General features: G+C 43.2%; 2 protein-coding genes and 1 non-coding gene across 4 annotated transcripts; all 3 read left to right on the forward strand.

Annotated features, from left to right (window-relative positions):
- Nucleotides 1–345: 345 nt before the first annotated feature.
- On the forward strand, nucleotides 346–18,121 carry EIF2AK2 (eukaryotic translation initiation factor 2 alpha kinase 2). The gene is made up of 11 exons (XM_058667359.1): nucleotides 346–469; nucleotides 3,875–4,006; nucleotides 4,714–4,834; nucleotides 6,711–6,859; nucleotides 9,431–9,539; nucleotides 9,978–10,057; nucleotides 10,223–10,322; nucleotides 12,288–12,319; nucleotides 13,510–13,572; nucleotides 15,890–16,012; nucleotides 18,106–18,121. Exons 2-11 carry the CDS (start codon nucleotides 3,891–3,893, stop codon nucleotides 18,119–18,121), a joined length of 909 nt encoding a protein of 302 aa, XP_058523342.1. The 5' UTR covers nucleotides 346–469; nucleotides 3,875–3,890.
- LOC118760744 (U6 spliceosomal RNA) lies at nucleotides 9,834–9,944 on the forward strand. The gene has a single exon (XR_004996962.1). It is a non-coding gene; the product is annotated as a U6 spliceosomal RNA (small nuclear RNA).
- LOC131481017 (interferon-induced, double-stranded RNA-activated protein kinase-like) lies at nucleotides 12,237–26,183 on the forward strand. 2 transcript variants are annotated; one of them, XM_058668074.1, is made up of 9 exons: nucleotides 12,237–12,319; nucleotides 13,510–13,572; nucleotides 15,890–16,012; nucleotides 18,790–18,927; nucleotides 19,827–20,019; nucleotides 22,512–22,640; nucleotides 24,045–24,146; nucleotides 25,382–25,435; nucleotides 25,520–26,183. In XM_058668074.1, the coding sequence occupies exons 4-9, from the start codon at nucleotides 18,911–18,913 to the stop codon at nucleotides 25,640–25,642; spliced, it is 618 nt and encodes a 205-aa protein (XP_058524057.1). In that variant the 5' UTR covers nucleotides 12,237–12,319; nucleotides 13,510–13,572; nucleotides 15,890–16,012; nucleotides 18,790–18,910; the 3' UTR covers nucleotides 25,643–26,183. The 2 variants fall into 2 exon arrangements, with proteins under 2 accessions (XP_058524057.1, XP_058524058.1); XM_058668075.1 differs by having other exon boundaries at nucleotides 18,794–18,927.
- Nucleotide 26,184: the final 1 nt, after the last annotated feature.

Genomic DNA, 26,184 nt, shown 5'->3' on the forward strand with positions numbered 1-26,184 from the left:
CCCGCGGCAGCGGTTCTTACAGAAACAGGATCACTGCCCCTGGGGTTTGATAGGAAATTTCAAAAGGCTTAGAGGCAGCAGGTAGCTCCCCAGAACTGTTGGGCTGGTAGGGTTATGTTAAGGAATGGACCGGAAAGGACGGACTGAAGTGCCCCAGCTTTCAAAGGGGGCAGGACACTGTGGCAAGTGTCCATTTACTCAAGGGGCACCCCCTTCCCCGCAAGCAGCCCGACATGGGTGCAGGGTCCTGGTCGCTGAAGAGTGGGGCGCGCACAACGGGTGGAGACACCAAAATCCCTAGGTCCTGGCCCCGGGTGTGCTTGGGCTAGAGGAGCTGGCAATGTAGGAAAAGGCGGAGTTCATGCCAAAAACGAAACCGAGAGCAAACTCAGAGGGTAGGCTCGGACTGATTGGATTGCAGCGGCGTCTGTCGTGGACTGGAGTGGATGAGCTGCGCTGCCTGAGCCAGGTGAGCTGGCCGGCGCGGGGGGCTCGAGGGTGTGGGGTGAGCGGGCTCCGGGGCCGCGGGGACTTGGCCGGCCGCAGGCTCCCAGGAGCGCGAGGTGAGGGTGTGGAGTGAGCGGGCTCTGGGGCCGCGGGGACTTGGCCGGCCTCAGGCTCCCAGGAGCGCGAGGTGAGTGGGCTCCGGGGGTGTGGGGTGAGCGCGTGCTCTGGGAACGGGCTCTCCAGCATTCCGAGGCTAGTCATTCTCTGAGCTCGGATTTAGGGCGCGGGTCAGAAGCTCTCCCTGCCCTGCCCCTCACCCACCAGTCCCACACCAGTTCGCTCCATCAGGGACCCGCAGCCACCCACCCCCCACCTCCGTTGCAAAGCACTTCCAGTCTGTGGTAAAGGACTGTGGAACGTGGTCAGAGTGGTTGGAGACTGAGGTGTGGAGTACACCATATCAGTGGGTTCTGAGCAAGCGCAGTTCCTGACGGGGGACAGGAAATAGGGTTGCCTGAGCTTACTTGTAGAAGGGAGAGAGAATCCCGGGCTAGCGAGGTCCTGCCTGAGGGATAGTTTTCTAGTTGCTCAGCCTCAGTCCCCTGTTGGTCGCTCCAACTTCCTCTTTTCCAGTCACCTCTTCACGTCGCGACAGGTAAGTCTGAACCGAGCCCTCTTTGCTTAGACCTGTCTCCGGGCCTCCATGGCTGCAAGCCAGGCCTTTTGCCGCTTCCATACACCCCCAACTCTGGCCTCACTGGCCTCTTTGCTGTTCCGGGCAAAGCCGTGCACCCTGCCACCTCCGGTACTCTGCACTGCTTGTTTCCTGATTCCTGGAAAGCTGTTGTCCCTAACATAGGGCAGGTGACTTCTGTGTCGGCTTCTCAGAGTATCTAGAAAAGGAACTTCACTCTGTCCTGGTGTCCCCCTAACTTGGCTGCAGCCTTCAACACAAATTAGCACGCTGGGACTTTTTGCATGGGTTTGTCTACATTCCTCTACTCGTTAGTTAACAAGAGCAGGCTTTTGTTCACTGGTGGGACAGCTACAGTGCTGGGAGCACAGTGTTCATTGACTATGTGCTACATGCAAGATAATTAATAACTTCTCCTATCTGAACCTGGAGATCCAAAACACCAGACTACTCCATTAGTCGCTATAACTACTGAACAAGTAGTTCTGGGGCTCTGGAGGGGGCTTGGCCTGAAGGCACTTCTGTTGGTGAAAGAGATGGACAGATAGCAATTGGGTGTGACTATGGTGGAGATTCTTGTAGGTGCATGAGTGAGGTGTGGAACCTGCTGCGCCAAGAGCTCACTGATGCATTTAAGAAGTGGCCAGGGCTGTGGTGAGATTCAGGTAAGGTGGGGACACAGATGTGTGGAAATTGCCCTGTAGATAGAGGATACAGAGAACCTGTTCAGGTTTAGGAGAAGTGGATAACAAGTTGTGGGGCTGGGGATCTGCAGATACTTTGGTGATGCATCCATTCATTCCATGTTGGGCACCATGGTAAGCCTGGCCTCTTCCATGTGATTCATGGTCTTAGCTGCCAAACAGTTACATGCACAGTTGTAAGAAAGGAGACAGAGGCTGTGGGAGCCTGTGATAAAGTGTCTAGGATTTGGAGCTCAGATCTGTAGGAAATAAGAGTGACTAGGCAAAGGCACGGAAGGAGTGGGACCTCCAGCGTGTCAGGAAGGGGAGGGTTGGATGCAGCAGCAGCAGGGAGTACAGGGAAGGGTTGGTGGAGGCGTACCTGGAAGTGATCACCAGAGAAATGAGTGTGGGCAGAAAAGAGGAGACCTAAGCATTGGGCCCTAGGACATTACAACATTTACAAGATAGGACATTGAGGAGCAGACAGAGGGAGAGGTAGAAACCTAAGAAGGCCAAGCTACAGAAGGGGGTGGGAGGAGGAGGAGATGATTTATTTATTTATTTGGAAAGCAGAGTCATGTGGAGTGAAAGGGAACAATACAGAGAGAAATCTTGCACCCGCTTGTTCACTCTTCTGATGACCACAGCAGTCAGGGCTTGGTCATACCGCAGCCAGAAGCCAAGAATGTCATTCACATCTCTTACGGGGGTATCAGGGATTGGAGGACTTGGGCCATCCTCTACTGCCTTCTCAGGCACATTAGCAGGGAGTGGCATCAGAAGCGGAGCAACTGGGACTCAGTCACTCAGATTTGGAATACTGACAGCAGTTTAACCACCGTGCTACAACACTGGCCATTGTGCTATTGGCTGATGTGTTGATTATCTCTTCTTGTGCTTACTGGTTGTTGGTGTGTCTTGTTTGGAGAAATGTCTGTTCATGTTCTTTGCCTGTTTTTTTTTTCATTAGGCAGTTTTTTTCTTGTTGAGTTATAAGGATTTTTTTAAAATACATTTTATATACTAAACTCATATCAGATATATGATTTATACATATTCTGTTCTGTAAATGTCTTTATTTTCTTCATACTGTCCTTTGCAATACACAAAAGCTTTGGATTTTGATGGAGTCAGTTTTTCTGTTTATTTTTGTAGCTTTTGGCTTTATTGTCATAGCTAAGATTCTAGTAACAAACACAAAGTCAAGGAGATTTACCACTATGTTTCTTTCTAAGAGTTCTAGTTCGGGCTCATTACAATTAGATTGTATATCTTTAAAAAATTTTTTTAAAGGTTTAATTTTTATTGGAAGTTCAGATATACAGAGAAGATGAGAGAGAGAGGAATATCCTCTGTCCGTTGATTCACTCCCCAAGCAGCCACAACAGGCTGGAGCCACGCTGGATGGGAAGTGGGGCCACTGGGATAAGAACCAGAGCCCATATGGGATCCCGGTGCATGTAAGGCAAGGACTCCAGCCGCTAGGCTACCATGCTGGGCCCTAGATTGTACATCCTTTAAATTCTGTGTATCACTGCCGTCATTTTCATCTAGTGAGAACTGTAAACCAAGATTTCCAGTTACCTACAGTAAATTATCTTAAAATTGATTTTAGCACCTGCCAAAGGAACAATTTCTAAATTTTATAGAAGAATTTATTTCCGTAGAGCAAAATTCTTTGTGATTGTATAAGCTTCACTTAATACCTCTATGCTGAGCCTTTCTCAACATAAAAACAATTGAATTCTGTCTTGCAGCCTTTGTACCCTCTCAAGCAAACACACAGATTTGCACTTTGCAGCCAGTGAAATTGCATTGCAGAGTTAACAAGGATTCCCACCTTTCTCTGAGTTTTCAGAAGGTGCTGAAAGGCTCGCTTGACGGTGGGTGCAGCCCCTGGGAGAAAAGGAAAGGTGTTGGAGGAAGGTTTTCTTTGTTTACATGGGGCTGAGATGATTTGTATCAAGGAGAGCCTTCCCACCATTTTGTGGCTCATAAACTTGCTAAGAAATAAGTGTCACTCACTTGAACATGTCTCATATTGTAGGTTACTGGAAGAAGAAATGGACAACGAAAAGAAAGGTTTCTACATAGAAGAACTTAATAAATATCGTCAGAAACACAACGTAGAACTGAAATATCATGAATTGTCCCGGTCGGGGCCTCCACATGAACAAACGTAAGCTGCTATTGAAAAGGGCCTATCCCTGTAATTGTTCATTGGGGAACAGCAGCAGCTTTGGGACAGCCTTGAGGTCAATACTATATAGCTTTGTAGTAGAGGTTGCCAAAGGGCCAATAAGGGACTTGGCTGGAAACCTCATATAATTCCAGAGGGAAGCAAGGATATAAGCTTTTTTTCATACTTCGAGGAGATAACGCTGTTTGGGATGGCTGCTGTAATTTTATCTTTTTTTTTTTTTAAGATTTTTATTATTATTATTATTGGAAAGCTGGATATATACAGAGAGGAGGAGAGACAGAGAGGAAGATCTTCCATCTGATGTTTCACTCCCCAAGTGAGCCGCAACGGGCCGGTGAGCGCCAATCCAATGCCGTAACCTGGAACCTCCTCCAGGTCTCCCACGTGGGTGCAGGGTCCCAAAGCTTTGGGCCATCCTTGACTGCTTTCCCAGGCCACAAGCAGGGAGCTGGATGGGAAGTGGAGCTGCTGGAATTAGAACCGGCGCCCATATGGGATCCCGGTGCGTTCAAGGTGAGGACTTTAGCCACTAGGCCACGCCGCTGGGCCCTGCTGTAATTTTATGTAGAACATAGGCTCAAGCCTTCAGTGGTGGTCCTGTGGAGGTGGTAGTGGTTGTGACACTTGTCCTTAGAAAATTCATGAATTGTATAGCATTTTGCTAATACACTGTCTGTAATCAGGTTTACATTTAAAGTTACAATAAATGGAAGAGAATTTCCAAAAGCTGAAGGAAAATCAAAACAGGAAGCAAAAAATGCTGCGGCCAAAGTAGCTGTTGAAACACTTAATAAAGAAAACAAGGTGAGCCTTTGTCTCTTTTCCTATTTACAATAGTATTATATATTTGTGTATATATATATGCATGTGTGTTTATGTTATATATTATATGTAAAAGATTTACTTATTTGAAAGACAACGTTACAGAGAGAGAGGGAAAGGGCGAGAGAGAGAGAGAAAGAGAGAGAGACTTCCATCTGGTGGTTCATGCTCCAACTTAACTAAGGCTTGGCCAGACCAAAGCCAGGAGCTTTGCAGAGTAAACACATTCCCAGACCCCTTTATGTTTTAACGTTCAGTTCAATCCTTTTTCTGTGTTTTCGTCTCTGTAAGGCCCTGAGCGAGAAGCATTCCTTGGGGCGAAGCTACATAGGTGTTATTTTGCTTGATGACGATAAGTTGAATTCTGTAAAATGTAGTAGTGAGAAATATTCAGTGAGAAGTGACTGACAGGTTGCAAAAACACAATGGGTAAAGGAAAAGGTGAGATTAACTCTAGGGGCAGGAAAAATGATGTATGTGGAGAACAGATGTGAATGTGTCTGGCATCTCAGAAGATGAGATAGGACAAATAGCACAGAAAAGGAAACCAACTTGAGGCAGTGTCAACTGAAAATGCTTATGCGATAATGACCTGAGTAAAGATTACAACAACTCAGTAGCCACAAGAACATACAGCCCCAGCCAGAACAGCATTGGTCCTTGGGAAAGTATCGAATCTCAGGGATGAAGAACTTTATGCAGCAGAAGAAAAATATGTAATAAAAATGTTTAGGCTATCTACAGCAATGTTAAACATTTGGAGATAGTTGAGTGGCAACTGGAATATGAAACACGAAATAATTTTTGTGGAGGACAATAGAGGATCATTCTCATAGACTGAAAGTTATAGGAAAACTTACCTTTAAAGTGACAGTTCTGAAAAATCTCCATTGAAGGTATTATTCTTTTAACCAAAACTGAAGGAAAAACATCACACAGGCCCCAACTCACAAGTTATAATGAGCTACAAAACTGAGTTAAGAAGGTAGGAATTAAAAAAAAAAAGCATGCAATATAATACCCTCCCCCAAATGTAGAAGAAATAACAATAATAAGAGCAAAAATTAATGTAAAAGATACAAAGCGGGGACAACACTGTGGCTTTGTAGATAAAGCTGCCACCTGTAACACTGGCATCCCACACACGTGCACGTTTGGATTTTGGCAGCTCCACTTCCAATCCAGCTTGCTGCTGATGCACCCGGGAGAGCAGCAGAGGTTAACCCACATCCTGGGGCCCCTGCACCCACAGGAGAGACCCAGATGACGCTCCTGGCTGGCCCAGCTCTGGCTGTTGGGGCCATTTAGGGAGTCAATCAGTGGGTGGGAGATCTCTCTGTGTATTCCTGTCTCTAACTGCATTTCAAGTAAATCATAAAATCCTTTTTAAAATTGCAAAGAATTGTCAAAGAGAATCAACAGAATCAAAGGGTAATTCTTTGGCAAGAATTATAAAATAGACAAACTTTGGATCCGATTTTGTCAAAGAGAAAAATACAGTAGTGGAAGTGATAATACCTTGTTTACCTTTTCATATAATTTTACTTTAATATCTGTTTCCTGTTTTCTGAGATTTAGAATGGGTACAGCAAGCTATAAAATATTATGTAGTTCTTTTCATGGTAAAAAGAAAAAGGATTGGTATGCTGTTTTTCATTTTGAAGCTAAAAAGACAGGTGGTTATTTTCTTTACTATGATCATAATTTATTTTGTGGTTTTCTCCACCCCCCCCCCATTGCAGATAAAGGTATATATTTATCCTTTTATCAATGTAATATAGTTAGGAAACACATAACACTTAAGTTGTCTTCATATTGTTCATATAGCGATTTTATTAGAAGATTATTTTCCTTGTAGGAAGTTGGCTCTGTACCATTGGAAGCTGTGGATCCCTCAGAGGGTCTATACCTTGGGAATTACATAGGCCTTCTCAATCGTCTTGCTCAGAAGGAAAGACTAAATGTGAATTATGAACCGTGTAAACTGAGTAAGAGGGAGCCTGGCAGGTGAGCTGTCGTCTAGCTTTTTCTTTGATTTCATCATATTTAAGCAACGAAGTAAGCTTATTTTCATAGTTTGATTTTCCAGTTTGTCATTTTTTCACTATTTGCATGGAAGATTTTATATGACTTAAAAGCAAGTATAATTGGTCCAATTTTGGTAATCCTTTTCAGCAGTTTCCCTGGTCTGCAGTTTTGTTTTCTGCGGTTCAGCTGCTTGTGATCAACAAGAAGCAGCATGGGTTTTGTACAGTAAGATGCATTGAGAGAGAGACTACATTCTCAGGGTCTTTAGGACAACACATTGTGATAATTGTTCTATTAGCTGTTATTAGTCTCTAAATGGACCTAAGTTATCAAGTTAACTTTACTGTGAATGTGCAAGCAGGAAAGATATTGCAAATATGAAGTTCAGCACTTTTTAAGTATCAGATGGGCCTTGAAACCCATCCCTCTGATGGGGCGGGGGTGGGGACTGCTCTGTTTCTGAGATGTTCCTGTTGGACAGCTGAGAGAGTGCAGGGCCCCTGCTTGAAGGATGTGGACATCACCTCATCCTTGAGGTCTGCGTGGTCACTGCTATGAAAACCACTTGACCACACTTCAAAGTGAGCCTGTACCACGGTGAGGTTAAGGAGTTTGACTAGATGCTCATCCCCAGAAACGAGTAATTAGGAAAACACTGTGAGAGAATGGGGTTAACCTTCCACTCTGCAGGGACCAAGAGTTAAGACATGTAAGGAGAGGAATGAAATAGAGCTTGAGACAGCACCACCGAGTCAAGACTCAGAGCTGTAGGGAAGAACTGAGGGAAAGCAGAAAGCGAAGGAATATGTGGGAGATCATTGCTCGGTGGCAACCCTCCAGTGAAATGAGGAAGAAGGAATAAACATCTAAATGGCAAGTAGAGCAGATTGTCACTTGAGAGCACTGTCCTTTTTACTCTCAGGTGGTTTTTAGGCCAGAGCAGGAAGAGGAAATGTGATAATATTCTCTGCATTGAAATAGTTAAAAAGTGAATTTTATGGGTCCCTCTCAGTCGTAAGGGATGCTTATCTGTCTCTATAGCTCATGTTTTTGGCTTGCTTTGATCTAAGCACATTGGATACCTAAGAGAGAAAAATTCTATTTGGGGGTGCCTGGACAAGACAGGAGCATTCCGGGCTAGACTCTTAGATTGGCTCTTTAATTCTGGGTCTTGCGGGGGAATATCCCCTGACTGGGTATGCATTTCTCTGCAGCCTCCAAAGAAGCATGAAATAAAGCAGTGCTTTTGTGATAGTGTGTGGGAACTCTGATATAAATGGCAGTATCCATTCTTCAAACTTTAAAGATAGGGATAGTGTGCTTGAAGAATACTATTCAGTATGGGAGTTGGGGACTGCACTGGTAGGATTTTCCTAGAATTTTGTGTATAGTGGGAACTGCCATTGATGGCTCAATGGCTAAATCCTCACCTCACTTTGCAAGCACTGGGATTCCATATTGGTGTCAGTTCTTGACCCGGCTGCTCCATTTCTCATCCAACTCCCTGTTTGTGGTTTGGGAAAGCAGTAGAAGATGGTGCAACACCTTGGGATCCTATACTTGAATGGAAGACCCAGAAGAAACTCCTGGCTCTTGGCTTTGGATTGGCTCAGCTTGGGTCCTTGCAGCCACCTGGGGAGTGAAGCAGTGGATGGAGGATTTTGTCTCTGTCTCTTTGTAACTGTGATTTCAATAAAAATAAACACATATTTTTTAAAAAGGAGTTTTGTATACTATAAGCAAGTATCAGGAAAAAAAAAACTTAGAGCAAAATCCATCATTGCTTATCCCCCAAACAAGACCATAGTGCTGTAACCTCCTGTCTTCTCCAATGGAACCCCAATTTTCTTTGTTTTTTAAAGATTTACTTATTTTTATTGGAAAGTCAGATATACAGAGAGGAGGAGAGACAGAGAGGAAAATCTTCCATCTGTTGATTCACTCCCTAAGTGACCGCAATGACTGGAGCTGAGCCAATCCAAAGCCAGGAGCCCAGAGCCTCTTCCGCGTCTCCCACTTAGGTGCAGGGTCCCAAGACTTTAGGCCGTTCTCCACTGCTTTCCCAGGCCACAAGCAGGGAGCTGGATGGGAAGCAGGGCCACTGGGATTAGACCTGGCACCCATATGGGATCCTGGCGTGTTCAAGATGAGAACTTTAGCCTCCAGGCTACCCATGCTGGGCCCACCCCTACTTTCTTAATTGGCACCTAATCTCTGCCCCTTTCCTCTCTGTCGCCATCTGTTTTAACCTTTGGGAAGTTTTTAAAATCCCCACCTAGAACCTTTGTATAAGGTCTTTTTAGTGAAGCCACAAAGCATTGGAAGTTGCCTGGAAAATGCAAGTTGACACATCAGCCTGATCCTGGTTATTTAGACAAATTGATCAGCCATCTTATCAAAGTTTTCAACTTAATATTAGATAAGAAATTGAAATTTACATGATGAATCAGTGTTACCTTGAGCTTTTATATGCTTTTGTGTTTTTTTATCACAAGTTAGATTTACTGTATTTTTGATATTTGGATGAATACTGTCTATCATTTCTCTTAGATTTTACTATAAATGCAAAATTGAAGAAAAAGAATACGGTACTGGCATTGGTTCTACTAAACAGGAGGCAAAGCAATTGGCTGCCAAACTTGCCTATGATCAGTTAATGGTATGTATGTACCATCTTTAAATGTAACTTTTGTATCTTACAAATCCTGAAGTTGACTTGAAGGTTAGACTGTTTACCTAAAGCCGAGTTAGCTATTTGCATAGCAAAATGGTTCCTCCATTCTGTGTTCCATTCGTGAGCCCAGAGCCCTGAAAGCATGACACTCCCACACAGTATAAGTTCTGCTGGCAACACAAAAGAATTGTTTTAAAAATCCAGATCTAACATCTATGAAAAAACAGGTTTATGTGGTCATTGTTGATCAGTGTGGGTTTGTTCAAATGAGAAATAAATGTGGTAGTTAGAGCAGCACGTGTAATAAAATTGGAACAATACATAGAAGATTAGCATGGCCCCTGTATAAGGGCACAGAGGCTAAGCCACTGTAAAAAGTAACACAGTTGCATTTCAGCCTACTGAGGTGGCTCTTCGTTTCAGGCAACTAACCCTACCTCCCCTGGTTCTTCTGTGACTACATCTACTGACTTCAGAAGTGCTCGTTCAGAAGCACCCATGAGGTAAGTTTGGACAAGTAGCTGTGATATGTAACGTATTTAAACTGCTGTGGCAAAAAGTAATTTTGGTGAAAATGTTTAGTATTTAAAGATAATGTAGAGAAAATATATTATATTTTGAAGATACAAAATATCTTCATAAGCTGACCGTTATTCCCTTTTCTTCAGTACTTTTAACTCACCACTGGGAAATTGCCACTCAGCAACTGTACCAGGAAAACAACAAGATCAGAACGGTTTAAATGGTTCTCCGTCTTCATCTCCTGTGGTATGAGCTTCCTACATAATCTTGCTTTTATATTTTTATCTTATGCAATATTACTACATAATCATATTTAGCAAACTTTCAGTTTTGTTTACTTTTTTGTAAGATTTATTTATTTTTATTACAAAGTCAGATATTCAGAGAGGAGGAGAGACAGAGAGGAAGATCTTGTGAATGCAACGGCCGGCACTGCACCGATCCGAAGCCGGGAACCTGGAACCTCTTCCGGGTCTCCCACGTGGGGGTAGGGTCCCAAAGCTTTGGGCCGTCCTCGACTGACTTCCCAGACCACAAGCAGGGAGCTGGATGGGAAGTGGAGCTGCCAGGATTAGAACCGGCGCCCATATGGGATCCTGGTGCATTCAAGGCGAGGACTTTAGCCGCTAGGCCACTCCGCCGGGCCCCCGATTTTGTTTACTTTTTAAATCTCCACTCTACACATGCAGAATTCTTACCACACCTCATTTCCAAATATTTCTATTCACCCTTATATTTTTATATATTCCCATAATCTTGTTTTTATTTCCTAGCAAATGGACAATATTTGAAGTTTTTATTATAACATTGTTTTTATTTTATTTAAAAAAAAATCAAAAGGAACTTCAATAGGTCTTTCCAAAACTCAACAGTTTTTTTAATCAGGTCATTTCATTGGTGAAAGATTAATGTTATATAGCTATTCTGTCTATAAAGAACTACAAATCAGAGCTGGTACTGTGGTATAGCAAAAAACAAAAGCAAAAACAAAACAAAGAGACAAACAAAAAACCACTACTTGCAGTGTTGTCATTCCATATGGGCACTAGCTTAATCCCCAATTGTTCCATTTCCAGTACAGCTCCCTGCTGCCATGCCTGGGAGAGCAGTTGAAGATGTCATAAGCATTTGGCCCCCTGCACCCCATGGAAGACCTTGAAAAGGCTTCAGATTGTCCTAGCTCCTGACATTGTGGTCATTTGGGGAGTGAATATATGTAGATATAGATGTAGATATTTAGCATAGAACTGAAAGTTATAGGAAAAACACAAGAAATTCAGGAAGAAAATAGAAGATGTCTCTTAAGAGAAAATTTACAGAAGAGACATCATTGGGCCCAGTGCCATAGCATAGTGGTTAAGGTCCTCACCTTGAACGTGCCAGGATCCCATACGGGCGCCAGTTCTAATCCCTGCAGCTCCACTTCCCATCCAGCTCCCTGCTTGTGACCTGGGAAAGCAGTCAAGGACGGCCCAAAGCCTTGGGACGCTGCACCCGTGTGGGAGCCGAGAGCTCCTGGCTCCCGGCATCGGATTGGCGCAGCACCGGCCCATTGCGGCTCACTTGGGGAGTGAATCATCAGACGGAAGATCTTCCACTCTGTCTCTCCTCCTCTCTGTGTATCTGACCTTGCAATAAAAATAAAATAAATCTTAAAAAAAAAAAGAAGAGACATCATTGAAACATGAAATGATGTTTGTCTTTATTAAGAGCCAAAAAAGCACACATCAAAGCAGTAGGTCCCAGGGCTTGACAAAAGTTACACATATTGGTGAGTCTATTAACCTTTTCAAAATATTCATTCTTTTATTAACTTCAGAGGCTAAGAGACAGAGAGAGAGCAAATGCTAGAGAACCCATCCCCTCTCACTCCCCAAATGTGCACAGCAGCTGGAGTCAGGAGCCAGGAACTCAGTGCTTATTTACCACCTGCGAGGCAGGACTGCAACAACTCACTGCTGCCTGCTAGGATCTGTATTAGCTGGCAGGTGGAGTCTGGAGCTGCAGCCAGGTATATCAGCCCAGGCCCTCTAAAGTGGATTATGGGTGTCTGAAGTTGTGAACTAAACGCCTGCTCCAGGACAGTTCACAATGGATTCATGAATGCGGTCCAAGAGCCAGCTATATAAGACGTATACCAGGAGCAAGAGTAAGAGAAAGCAGTATGAATGAATTAATCATCTGACACGATTTCCCATTTTTTCCTTATAGAATGCCAGAAGTAATGAAATAAAGGAAAAAAGGTTAGTATCATTATGCATTGAAAATATCTAGAACTAATTTCATTTTAGTCTTAATCTTTGAACCTTTTTTTTCCTGACCTTCAGTATTTGTAGTGTACACTCCATTTCATAAGTAGAAAGCATGGTAACAGCTCACAGAATATTTGCTATGTACAAGCAATTTGAAATTTGTAGAGAAATCATTGATGTAGACATAAATCCCTACGGGCATATCACTAGAGTGATTAGTTCAGAGTAACATTTTTTTTAAGTATGTTTATTTTATAGACAGGTTGGTAGAGAAAAATCCGTGTAACTCAGGTTAAAACTAGCCAGATGTTATGCAGATCCTGTTGGCTTGGTGTCTTTAACTGAAGATAAAACAGGGTGGTAAATATAGTCAGGAATGGCAGTGGGGTGGCAGCAGGTGCCGTCTTGAGCCTCCAATCTACCTTGAGCCATAGAGAATGATGGGGAGGACAGCTGGTTGCTGATCTGATGTTTTCTGGAAGAAAACGTATGTGAGATGAGTAGGCCTGCAGCCATGGTTATTGAGGCAGCAGAGAGGGATGAAGAAAATATGTGACAGGCACTGACAGGAAAAGGAAACACGGTTTGAAGTGGGGTGTCCAGTTAACGGGGTGCTGCAGGGGCCTGATGCCAGCATGGGCTTTGCTGAAGACGCTGCAGGTGGAGAAAAGTGGGCAGATGCCAGTTAATACAGTATTTAAGTGATTCGTTTATTTCGCTGGATGAGAGGGAGAACAGGCTAAGGGGAAGAGATTTCAGAATCACTTCATTTTGGACAGGATACTGCTGAGCCCCTGAGTTTAACATTGGAGGGATTCATGGTAATTTGGTTCAACAGTTTCTTTTTAGGCAGTTTTTGAACTCATCATGAGTAAAGCCACAAGGCCTGTTGCTTCCTGAGGTGTGAGTCAGCAGAAAGAAAAGGAGAGACTAGTGGCGTGCCCGTAACACAACTGCTGTGTGAAAGAAGGAGCCAGGAAAGGGATGAAGAATTATTAGAGGATGGAGGTCAACCATATGTAAATGGCTCTAATTTCTAAGGAATAGGACATATACTTGCTATGCTGTTATCCAGATAATTGACCCAAGATGTAAATAGCCCATCACAAGGGATAAAACCCACTCTCAACAAATTACATTTCATTGAAGCATTTGTTTTACAGTCGTTTCTTAATTTTTAGGAATTTGGCACCTACTGTTGACTCCCTTGATAAAGAAGCAACCAAATATACTGCGGATGACAGGTGAGGTAGATTGGTAAAGTAGAAATTGTTTAAATATTTGGTTTTTAAAAATTGTTCTGGGCCCGGCATGGTGGCCTAGTGGCTAAAAGTCCTCGCCTTGAATGTGCAGGGATTCCATATGGACGCCAGTTCTAATCCCGGCAGCCTTTCTTCCTATCCAGCTCTCTGCTTGTGGCCTGGGCAGGCAGTTGAGGACAGCCCAAAGCCTTGGGACCCTGCACCCATGTGGGAGACCCAGGAAGAGCTCCTGGCTCCTGGCTCCCAATCGGCTCAGCTCCAACCATTGCACTCACTTGGGGAGTGAATCATTGGATGGCAGATCTTCCTCACTTTATCTCTTCCTTTCTCTATATATCTGACTTTGCAAAAGGAATAAATAAATCTTTTTAAAATTGTTTTCTTTTCCATGTTTCAGTTTCTTCCTCTCCTTGCTAAATGTGTTTGTTCACTCCATGAAATTTTGTAAGGGTCTATTGTAAGGTTAAAGTAGATTTCCACCCCAGCAGTTTAGTTGTTATAGCCAAAGCAAACGCACAAAGGACCCTCATCTCTTGGAGAAATAAAGCTTTGATGAACAGGGTGAAAGTAATGCTTTAGTGAATCTCTCTGAAATCTATGGAAGTGATTAATATTGATAGACAGTATTCCTATAAATCAATCATTAAAAACAGCTATTCTTACAGGAATCAAAATAGGTCTGTGTAAATCTCACGTCTCTTTCCATGCCACATTTCACTTGAGAAAAAGGTTCCTCTGCTATGAAAAGTGTGGCTTAGGGCCCGGCGGCGTGGCCTAACGGCTAAAGTCCTCGCCTTGAAAGCCCCGGGATCCCATATGGGCGCCGGTTCTAATCCCGGCAGCTCCACTTCCCATCCAGCTCCCTGCTTGTGGCCTGGGAAAGCAGTTGAGGACGGCCCAATGCATTGGGACACTGCACCCGCGTGGGAGACCCGGAAGAGGTTCCAGGTTCCCGGCTTCGGATCGGCGCGCATTGGCCCGTTGCGGCTCACTTGGGGAGTGAATCATCGGACGGAAGATCTTCCTCTCTGTCTCTCCTCTGTATATATCTGGCTGTAATAAAATGAATAAATCTTTAAAAAAAAAAAAAAAGAAAGAAAAGAAAAGTGTGGCTTAGCAGTTTAAGCCAAGGAGGCCTATTTTCAAAGGACAAGGCACATTAAATGCAAGTTTAAAAAATAAGAATGTCAAAATATGTATTAATCATTTAATACAGGAATGCCCATGTTCCTGGCACGGTGCTGGACATCTATAGAAAGAAGAAATAGAAATAGATCCTGCTCAAATGGAATTTTTGAAAATTTATTTTTGTTGGAAAGTCAGATTTACAGAGAGGAGAGACACAGAGAACCACCTTCCGTCTGCTGGTTCACTCCCAAAGTGGCTGCAATGGCTGGAGCTGGGCTGAGCTGATCATAGATTGAAGTGAGTGGGAAACAGGAAATGGAGAGGAATGTCCCCTTAGCCAAGTACTGCAGGAGCCTGATGGAAGCACGGGCCACAGTACGGATAGTGAAGGTGGAGAAAGGTAGGCAGATGCCATTCAGATGGTTTTTAAAGTATGTTTTGATTTATTTTCATTTATCATTTGAAAGGCAGAGAAGCAGAAATCTTCCATCCACTGGCTTACTCCTTGCATGTGTGCAACAGCCAGGATGGGTCCCAGGCTGAAGCAAGGATCCCAGAACTCACACTGGGTCTCCTCCTTGGGTTGTCAGGGACCCGAGCACTGGAGCTCTACCTGCTGGCTCTCAAGCTGTGCGTTGCAGGAAGCTGGATTGGAAGCAGAATATCTGGGACTTGGACCATCAGTACTGTATGGGATTTGGACATCCTAACCAAATACTGTTCCTACCAGTGATTTTGTTTGTTTGAGGTAGAATTGGTAAAACTTAATGATGGAATGTTGGGGTATGAGGGAGAGGAGAAACCAAGAATAAAACCAAGACAGGCTCAGAATATGTGCATGTTTCTTTTCCAATAGATTGAAGTGTTTTTAAAATACATTAGGTGGTTCTTACTACAGTTTTATGCCTGACGTTGGACCATTTGTCTTGACTTTTGTTCAGGCAAGAGTTGACTGTTACTCCTGGGTGGTCTGGTTATGTGGATTCCTCATGGGAGGCGGAGGGGAAGGGATGACCCTTTGGGAGTGTATCTGTGGAGTAAGACTTTGTTTTCCAGAAAGGGAGAATCGTGTTTGTTACAGACCCATTTCATGAATGACATTAAAGGCAAACCTGGAGAGGTTGCGGGAGGGCTGCAGGATCTCAGAGTAATTGTGGTTTTTATCTTCAAGGTTTACCAAAGATTTTAAAGAAATAGAACCGATTGGCTCTGGTGGATTTGGCCGAATTTTCAAAGCAAAACACAGAATTGATGGAAAGGTCTATGCTATCAAACGTGTTAAATATGATAATGAGTAAGTAGCAAATGTCATATATTTTAAATGAGCAAGTTGTTGAAAATGTAATCACTGCTCTTTTTTGGGTCTCTCCATCAACAGATCATTTTTTCTTCAAGCATTTCTTTCTTTGCAAAGTAGCTTGGTTTACATTGAAATAATCTCACTGCTGCAGTCATTTTAATTTTTAAGAAGGGATATACTCTTGGTCATCCTTTTGAGACTGCCTCAAGAAGTGAAACACATTATTGGATTTAAGGTGACCTTTGAGATATCCTAGTCTCATTTTAAGGAGGAGACTGAGATCCAAGATGAAAACTGATTTGTATAAGGAAAATACTAGTCGATCATTGTTCTGGTTCTCTGTTATTACATAATACACATCTTCAAGCTACAGTGGCTTAAAAAGAGAATTTAGTGTTTTTTCTTTTGATCCTGTTGGTTGGATGTGCTCGGCTGGGCAGTTCTTCCTTGGGATATCCCAGTCTTGTCTTAAGTCAGGTTAGATAGCCAAGATGGCCAGCAGCTAGTGCTCTCCGTGGACTGAGAATTCAGCTGGGAATGTCAAATAGAGCACTTCCACAGGGCTTCCTAATGTGGCCTTCCTAATGTGGCCTTCCTAATGTGTTTCAAGGAGTGTGCCAAGGACCGATCATCCAGGAGACCAGGAGAGTAGTGAGGATGCTGGTGAGAGTTCTAGAATGTCAGTCACTTCTGTCACCTTATATTAGTTAAACAAGTCACTAAGACCAACTCAATCCACGCAGAGAGCAAACAGCCCACTGTTCATCCCAGTGCGTATGGGAATGGGAAGAACTGATGACAGTGATCTTTGGACACTATTATGTGCTTATATAATAGAGATTCAGAATTCTTTCTCTGGGGTGGCAGTCTGCTGTGTTCGCACTGTAATTGATTGCTTCCCGTGTTTGCATTCTGTTTTATGTTCCTGTGTTTTGATGTATTTGCTCCTCCCATGTCCGTTGGCTAGCACTTCTTCAAAAGCCAAACACACAGGAGAGAAGTCTTACTGTTTGGTGTGTTCACCGGTCTTGCTCCTTGTTCTCCAGTGCTTATTTGTGTGTGTAACTCAGCCAGACCAGCCCCTTAAGTAGAACGGGAGGACATGGAAAAGGGATCTGGGCTCAAGTGACATGAGCAAAGGAGAACAAGGCAACGAGTCCTACGTGAAACGCACTTCCTGTGCATGGTCAGTGCCTCGCATTTGAAACACTCTCATACCAACTCAGCATCAAGACTAGGCTTTTCTTTCCTGTTTGATGTTAGAGGAGTGAAGTACTGTTGTTGATTCTATGAAACAACAATTTTCAAAAATGTTCATTTAAAAGATACTTCCAGAAGCTTCTGAATTTTAAACCCTTCAAAATATATACTTGGCAAAGAATTTTCAAAGAAGTTTATGAAAGATGTGTGTTGTGAAAAAAACTGCCTACGTTTTAAATTTTTTTATTTTTGCACCAAAGTAAACTTATTTTTTAAATTCCCATTTTTCCATGAACCTTTTGAATTACTCCCGTAAATTCAGGACCACTAAAACATTTATATACTTTGATCCAAGAATTTTCTGAGAACTTACTGCAATAATATTATCTGGATTATGTCTGTATAAAAGAAGATATAAATCATACTCATTCATAACAATGAAAATGAGCATGAACAAAATAGCAATTTAGAACTGATTTGAATGTTTTGATCCCTGGCCTGCTGAGGATACTACAGCCTAAAAGTGAAGGTTGCATCTTAGTCATGGTCACACACTAAGGTCTGCTGGTGGGAGCTGCTTCAGAGTCATCCAGGAAAGATAAGGAAATGAAGGAAGAGTATGGATGAAAGAAAATTGGCTAGGAATTGCTAAGTTTCCTAAGGTGTCTGCCCGTCATTTTTGTATTCTTGAAATTTTGTGTTAAAAAGTTTATAAATCATGTTTGTACAAGGAAAAACTATAAAGATAGCATGTTAAACAAAAAGAGGGGGATTGCATATTATGACTATATAACATGTGCATAAAAATAGAAGAAGCAATCCAAAACCAGTTAACTTTATGTTAGGATTGTTGAGGTTATCAGTGATTTTTCTCTTTAATTTTACAGATTTTATGCCCCATAAGATTTCTGAAATTTTTAAAAATTTTAGAAAAAGTGTATAGTACTGATTTGTCCTACCTCATTTTTGAACTCTCAAGTTTATTTACTACATTTAGCATAGAGCTATGTCAGCTCTTCATAGTGTCTCCTTACAAGGCTCCCACAGCATGCAGTTTCTCCACATAAGTCCTGTCCTTTGTATGTTTTCTCTACCCACTGAACGTTCTGAATTAGGTGGTTTATGCTGGCTGGGTCACCTGTGCTGACTGCCCAGATGTGGCAGAGCAGTGAAATCTTACGGATTTCACAGAAGCTTAAACAGAATATAACGTGTGATTGAGCCATGCACAATCACAGCACTGGGTGTCTGAGGCCGCACATCTTAACTGGTCTGATGCTGGGAAGGAAGTCCTGATGGTGAGAGTGAGCCATCCAGCTGTGTTCTTCCCTGTGCGCGTGCGCGTGATCCTTGAGTTCTCCTGTCCTCTGTGCGCGTGCGCATGATCCTTGCGTTCTCTTGTCCCCTGTGCGCGGGCGCGTGATCTTTGCATTCGCCTGTCCTCTCCCTCAGACTTGTCATGGGAAACACGGTGATTGTTTCTGAGTTGTCCCCAGTGATGTGAGGTGTTTCTCAGTTACACTCAGGGGTGCTGGCTGACACCTTCAAGCACTTTGTTGCTTTTTTTCCAGGAAGGTGGAGCGGGAAGTGAAAGCACTGGCAGCCCTCTCTCATCCCAATATTGTTCAGTACTATCATTGTTGGGAAGGAACCGATTACAGTGATCCTGATACGGGGGAAAGTGGGGATAGTATGGTTAGTAGTTCAAGGTAAGGAAAAGGAAGTTCTCATAACCATGAGGGGGTAGAAGGAAAATGTCACCGAGCCGCGGAGGGGGCCGGACGGGAGGTGGAGAGCGCTTGGGAAGTCCGTGGAGCACAGTCACCACCGCCTCTCACAGACACCATTCTCTCTCTGTTCTGCGCATAAGGACACAGTGAAGTTGTTTTTTTCCTTGCTTAAAACTTGCCTTTAAAAGCCTCTTTTAATTTCTCAGCTGTTTTCAAATTTGCAGATAGTGCTTTCCTGCCTGCATTGTTTCCTCTCTGGTTCTAGAACAGGGAATGAATGCAGTCTTGGGAAGAAAGTTATAGCATTTAAGGTGTTGCAGTCAGAGATGGACCAGGCTGAAGCCAGGAGCTGGGACCTCAACGCTGTTTCTCCCTGTGGGTGGCAGGGTTCAAGGTTTTGAGGCACCAGTTGCTGCATCTCAGGGCGTGCATTCCATGAGCCTGGAACAGAGAATGGTCCCATGGAATGTCGGCATCCCACATGGAAATTAAACTACTGTGCCAAATAGATACTCCCTCAATTTATTTTTCTTGCTACTTAAAAAAAAATATGTGTTTATTTAACAGTTAGAAGTAGAGACAGAGAGCACCTACGTCTGCTGAGTCACTCTAGACAGCTGCAGTGCAATGGCCAGGGCTGGATGAGGCTAAAGCCAGGAGTTTCAGCCTGGCCCCCCAGGTGAATAGCAGGGGCTCAAGTACTTGGGCCATCCTCCACTGCTCTTCCCATGGGCATTAGCAGGGAGCTGGGTCAGAAGTAGAGTAGTTGGGGCACAAACCATGTCCATATGGGATGCTGGCATCATAGGCAACAGCTTTACCCATTGAGCCACGACGCCAGCCTCACATTGCTACTTTTAACATACTGTGAATCTTAGATCCAATTGTGATGTTAAGACCAAGTGCCTTTTGATACAAATGGAATTCTGTGATAAAGGGACATTGGAGCAGTGGATTGAAAATAAAAGAGGGGCCAAACCAGACAAACCTTTGGCTTTGGAGTTATTTCGGCAAATTACAACAGGACTGGATTATATACATTCTCAGGAGTTGATTCATAGAGACCTGAAGGTAAGTGGAAAGTGCTTTATTGGTTAATAAGTATAATTTAGTCATTTGAAGATCTGTCTTTTCTAGTTTTATAATTGTGATCGATAATTATGATGAATTCATTACCTCAAGTTCTGTGGTTATAATGGGTCTGGAACTTATCCTGGATGTCCTCTATGTAACAATGAGAGTCTCCAGGAAAAGAAGCTGAGTGTGGTAAGCCCGATAGGAAGGCTCATCCACTTCTGGTCTTATGTGCCTGCAAGTCAACCCTGGATATAAACTTACATAGCTTCTACTTGCTGAACAGCTCTGCCGCCGAGGCTTACTTAAGAGCAGAGGGACTCTGCTGGCTTCGGCTTGGAGATCATAATTCCCTAAGTTCTGTCCTTACTCTTGACTTCACTCACAGCTACTAGATTCAGTCTAGTGTTCTCCAGGTTAGAACTTTTTGCCCCCTTATTGGGAAATCACGATAATCCGAACCTTGCCGCCTATACCATCCCTTAGTCTTTTCATTCAGTTTTGTCTTCCATGGTCTGGAGAAGCTGTTTCCTCATTTTGCCTTCTCATCCTGCGTAAGAAGAACAGAGAGCCAGCTTTCCAGCCTCGCCTCCAGCTCTAGCCCTTGAGATTTGCCTATTCCCATCACATCCTAGTCTGCTGAGTCTTGTCTCAGAGCCCCTGTCCTGCCCTACGGTCCCAGTTCCTTTGGTAATCCTCTTGGGCTTGCTCTGGACCTCTCACCTGCTCTAGGCAGCAGCGCCCTCTGTGTGCTGACCTCACTGGCCTAGGCAGCAGCCAGGAACAAGGGCCTCCGCGGGATGAAGCCAGCGAGCTCTTGCTGCTGTCTCTGCGCTTTGCCTCTCTGCTGAGTCCTTCAGAGCCTGTGCCTGGAGTCTTGCGGGCTCTTCTCTTGGGCTTCTCTTGGCTGCAGTTGGTCAAAGGTCAGATGTTGCTGCTGAGTTTTCTGTGTCTCTGCAACCCTTCCAGCTCTCAATGCTATGACTGCAGCTTGCTTTCATCTGAGAAAAGATGCAAATGAAGCACTTTGGAGGGTTCTGCTTCACAAAATCCCAGCTGTGGGCAGCCCTTGCAGAGAAAGGAAGCCTCTCTTGTCCACTTTGAGTGTTCACTGCTTTCTGTTGGCATGGTGACGACTGGACCAAAGGCTCAGGGAAGCACAGATGGGTTTCTAGAGGATGGTGGGGAGGGGCTCTCATAGACCCAGACTCTGGCAGCCTCACCCCACGCGTCAGCCCTTGTTGTTGCGCCTCTTGTGCAAAGTTTATACCCTTTGTAGTACTCCACAATTCTAAGTTTTCTGTAGTGCAACTATAATTGTACAAAACATAGCATTCATGAATTTCTGTTCTTTTAAATGATCTGTAAGATGTGATTTCAGAGTTTTACTAACAGCCTCATCCAGCGTGAGCCGTGGGCAAACCCCAACCCTGCATCATTTCAGTGCAGGAACGTTTCTGTCCATTCCCACTGCTACTCCCACAGCTGTAGCATTTCTTTCCACACGATTGGCATTCCTGTGAATTGTGTTCTAATCCAACTGCCAAGTTCAGCATGGTCCTTCTTAAGTTGGCTTCTAGGAAGCTCCTATTTGAAATCTGCTTTTCCTAGGTTGATGGTCTTTCAATTCCTTCTAAGGAGTCTACTAAGTGTAGTTTCCTATGGTCTGTGGGTAGCCTAGCATTGTATGAAAAGTCAGATCTTTTCAAGAATGGCAAAGTATTAGTTTCCTCATCAACAGTCTTCCTGTTTTATGTTCTCTAGGATGTTGGTCAAACAATACCTCTACAAAGAATGGAGCAGGGATGAGCAGTCCTCACGCAGCTCTTTTTTATACCAATTTTTAAAAATCTGCTTGAAGGATGAACAAAAGTAATTCAGTGCTCGTTTTCAGCTCCCAGTTCACTTAAAGCTTTCAAGGTGGAGGGGATGTTAAGAAGGTGTCAGAGGTTAAGACAAAATGACTTACAGGAAGCATCCCCTTTTGCACCAAGTTGTTCTGCAGCAGGAGTGGGAACAGACCCATCCAGGGACTCCTGAAGCGGAAAGAGACCTTAAGGGAGCTCACTCAGTTGCCACCCAATTGTGAATTCATATTTGCATCTCCTCAAGTGTGTCCAGCTGCCTCTTGGGATGGGACATTCTGTTGTACCTGTACTGTTGGTATATTAACGTATAATAAAGCACATCATTTGGTCTTCTCCACTGTCTAGTTCTGGAACAATCCCCTGGGACTGTGTGGGATCAATCTACCATCACTTGGAAGCCTTTCAGATGTTAGGAGTCAGCTGTGCCCCAAGCTAATCCTGCTGCCAGCTAAAAAGTTAGCATTTTAATGACCTGTGATGTTAAATTCCCCAATTAAGGTTGCCTCTGGAAAGGTTAATATCCTATAAGTAAATATAAAAATAGCCGTTGCTAAAGATTATTTGAACACTTAGTTACAGTCTGTCAGATTGGTACATGTAAATTAATTTTTTCTTCCAAAGCCAAGTAACATATTGTTAGTAGATGAAAACAAAATAAAGATCGGAGACTTTGGACTTGTAACAAAATTAAAAAATGATGAAAAGCGAACTGTTAACTTGGGAACTTGCCGATATATGAGTCCAGAGCAGGTAAGTTCATTTTCTTTCTCTAACATATACATGATTGGTTTTTGTTGTTGTTAAATTGCATTTATTTGAGAGACAGCTCCCAACCATTAGGCCAGATACATATTCCATGTCTGTATACAGTTCACTTTAAATACTCTTTTCAGTTATAAAAGTAATACAGATAGAATAAGAATTTAAGGGGTGAGTGACAGCAGCTGCACTGCCAATTAGGATTCCTGTTTTCTAGACAACCTGGGCTTGATACCTGGCCATAGTTTCTGACTCCAGCTTTCTGTTAATGCAGATCCTGGCAGGTAGACAGGTGATGACCTAAGTCGTTGTGTTCCTGTGACCCATATGGGGGATGTGATCCGAGCTCGTCCTCAGCTTTTGGCCTGTTCCTGCCCGTCAAGGCATGAGGGAGATGGTCCAGTGGATAGATGGTAGCTCTGTCTGTCTTCTCTTTCTGTTCTTTTTTTTTTTTTTTGGTGCCTCTCAAATTAATATATGTCTATATTTATTTTAGAAAAGAAATCCCCTTATCCTTCCTCTCTGTTCCTATTTCTATCAGTAAAGTTTGCTCTTTATCTTTTTCAGCATTTTCTGAGTTATAAGCTTATGCAAACTTGATTTTTTTGCATTAACATTCATAGTTACACTTTCATGAAAATATTATACTACTTTGTTTTTTTATTCAATACTATATAATGTTTTCATATCATTGCAAATAACTCCATCAACATTTTTACTACATCGGTTTATTTTCATTGTATTTGGAAAGCAGAGAGATCTTCCATCTGCTACTTTATTCCCCAAATGACTGAAATAGTCATGGCTGGGCCAGGCTGAAGCCAGGAGCCAGGAGCTTTATGCTGGGCTCTCACATGGGGTGCAGGAGCCCAAGTGCTTGGGCCAGCATCTGTTGCCTCTCAGGTGCATTAGCAGAGAGCTGGATTCACAGTGGAGCAGCCAAGACTTGAACCAACATGGGATGCTATAGTAAATGGTGGCTTAACCCACTACTACACAACACAGCCCTAATTGCCATTTATTAAGCATGTCTTTAAAAACTTTATGTATTTGTGTGTTGATTCTGTATCTCTCAATGTTATTATGAGGATCACATTTCTCCAACTGGTTTGTGAACTATCTAAGGAAGGGAAATACATGTTTTTGTCTTAAAAACAGTAGACAGGATATACATATATGTATATATACATATACATATATATATACGCACACATTCACACACATATATAAGTTGATCCATTAATTAATACAAAGAGTATTTTTGAGGGCTCGTCCCCATCAGGGAAGTCAGTGGGTGCATATGTTCTCATGTGAGCTAAGCTCCACTGGACAAAGCTTTCTGAAGGCATACATCTCAGGTCCCTAACAAAGACATGTCTCTTTTGGTCTCTTCAGATTGATTCAGAAGACTATGGAAAGGAAGTGGACATCTATACGTTGGGGCTCATTCTTGCTGAACTTCTTTACATATGCCCAACGATTTCTGAAACAATAAAGGTACATGGCATGTAAGCAATAACTGGCCATGATCTTCCCAGAGCCGTACAGGCAGCTGCCACCCCCTCAGGAGAACAGGTCTGCACATGTCAGAGCCTGACTACGTGTGAAATAGGAATTTTCTTTCTTTAAAATGTTGATAGCCATGTTTTTAGAGATTGGAAACGTTGATGTGCCTGGGAAGGTGTATGCAATCTCACAAAACTCCCAGGTCAGTCAGTGAACTTCTGTTGGTTATCTGGTCTGTGTCAGATACTTTGCATAATGGGCTTTTCTGCTTCCTTTTCTTTTTAAACATTTGTCCATTTTTATTGGAAAGGCAGATTTTCAAAGAGAAGGCAAGACAGACAGAAAGATGTGCCATCTGCTGGTTCAGTCCCTAAATGGTCACAAGGACCAGAGCTGTGCCAAATCTGAACACAGGATCCTGGAACTTCTTCTGGGTCTCCCACACAGGTCCAGGGTCCCAAGGCGTTGGACCATCTTCTACTGCTTTCCCAGGCCACAAGCAGGGAGCTGGATGGGAAGTAGAGCAGCCAGGACACCCATACGGTGCCCATATGGAATCCCAGCACATGCAAGGCGAGGATTTAGTAGCCACTAGGCCACTGTGTCAGGACTAAGCTTTCCTTCTAAAAGGCAAGATACTGTAAGAAGATTCTGTAAGTGTTTTAGGAGAAGGTATAATGCCCATGTCAACAGCTACAAGGAAGATTTTTCTAGCTATAAAGATTTAGGTTTCATGGTGGCTGTGCTGGGAGGGGTCAGCTGGCTTCTGATCATCCACAGTAGAAGACATGGAGACAGGAGTCAGTGCAGTGTCATGAGAACAGCAGATGGTGCCGTTGTTCCCGAGCAGATACGTTTTAAGGAGGTGGTAGTTGGTGGGATTAGGAAAAGTAGGATGGGACCTCTTGTGGGGTGTGGAACCATGTAAAGGCAGAAGACAACTGGGCATTGTAGTCTGAAGCTCAGGAGTGAGGGCTGGCCTGGAGTCACCGCGTCTCCTGTGTAGGACAGGGATACTCCAAGTTCCTCCGGCAGAGACTCTCAGAGGGATGAAGGCGGATGATGACTACGGATGCCCTTGTCACACATGTTCGCACGAAGGGTGGTTTTGGAGTGGAGGGGTTGGAAATAGCCTAGGTGTAGGATGTTTTCAGCCTTTGTGCCTTTTCTTTCTTTTTGCTCACAAGAGAATAATTCCCTCATAAATATGTATGTTTTATTTTCAGATTTTCAAAAAGCTAAAGAGTGGCTCTTTTCCAGATGTATTTGATGCTAAAGAAGTAAGTCTAAGCACATGAAACTAATCAAGAATTTTTTTTTATTACGCTTTCATATCTTAGTGTTGTCTCTTATTGTCATTTCAGAAAATGCTTCTGCAGAAACTACTGTCGGTAGAACCCGAGAAGCGACCCGACACATCCGAAATACTGCAGACATTGGACAGGTGGAACCAGGAGTCGATCCAAAAGCAGAGAAAAACATGCTAGGGACCTTTCGAAAAGTATCTCAGTTCTAATTGATTTTTCTGTGGTTAACTAAAATCTACAGGAGGGTATTGCTAGACATTTAAGTATTGTTTTTATCCATTTTACCCTTGTTTTACTACATTTGTAGAAATATTTTAATTTCTACCTTGATAATATGCTTACCGTTGCCCTTCCCTGACTTTTCCCTGCTGGGGAAAAGCCCTCAAAGTGTCTTTATAATTAATTAATGAATCCACAAATACATTTATATTAAATATCTGCTGTTTTTTTAAGCCAAAAACATATATTTATTTCCCTTCCTTACAATGGCTTGCAAGCCAGTTGGAGAAATATGATTCTCATAAAAAGTTAATTTACAAATAATGTTGGAAAAGACTTTGATATTATCTAGTAAAATCTAAGCAGTACATAACCCTCCAACTATCAGTTCCATTCCCATATACACAGTTAGTGGATTGTTCACAGGAACCTTGGTTATAGTAGCCAAAAGCACAGGAAACAGCCATAATGCCCATCATAAAGAACAATGGATTAAAACATTA

The sequence above is a fragment of the Ochotona princeps genome, chromosome 8 (assembly GCF_030435755.1).
Source record: "Ochotona princeps isolate mOchPri1 chromosome 8, mOchPri1.hap1, whole genome shotgun sequence".
Taxonomy (NCBI): domain Eukaryota; kingdom Metazoa; phylum Chordata; class Mammalia; order Lagomorpha; family Ochotonidae; genus Ochotona; species Ochotona princeps.

Excerpts from the sequence above, each read along its gene's own strand:
- EIF2AK2 (XM_058667359.1), top strand. The coding sequence starts at position 3,891 with ATGGACAACGAAAAGAAAGGTTTCTACATAGAAGAACTTAATAAATAT. Across the intron at positions 4,835-6,710 it reads CACTTAATAAAGAAAACAAG|GAAGTTGGCTCTGTACCATT; the intron begins GTGAGCCTTTGT and ends TTTTCCTTGTAG. Across the intron at positions 9,540-9,977 it reads TTGCCTATGATCAGTTAATG|GCAACTAACCCTACCTCCCC; the intron begins GTATGTATGTAC and ends TCTTCGTTTCAG.
- LOC131481017 (XM_058668074.1), top strand. Across the intron at positions 22,641-24,044 it reads GATATATGAGTCCAGAGCAG|ATTGATTCAGAAGACTATGG; the intron begins GTAAGTTCATTT and ends TGGTCTCTTCAG. Across the intron at positions 25,436-25,519 it reads ATGTATTTGATGCTAAAGAA|AAAATGCTTCTGCAGAAACT; the intron begins GTAAGTCTAAGC and ends TTGTCATTTCAG.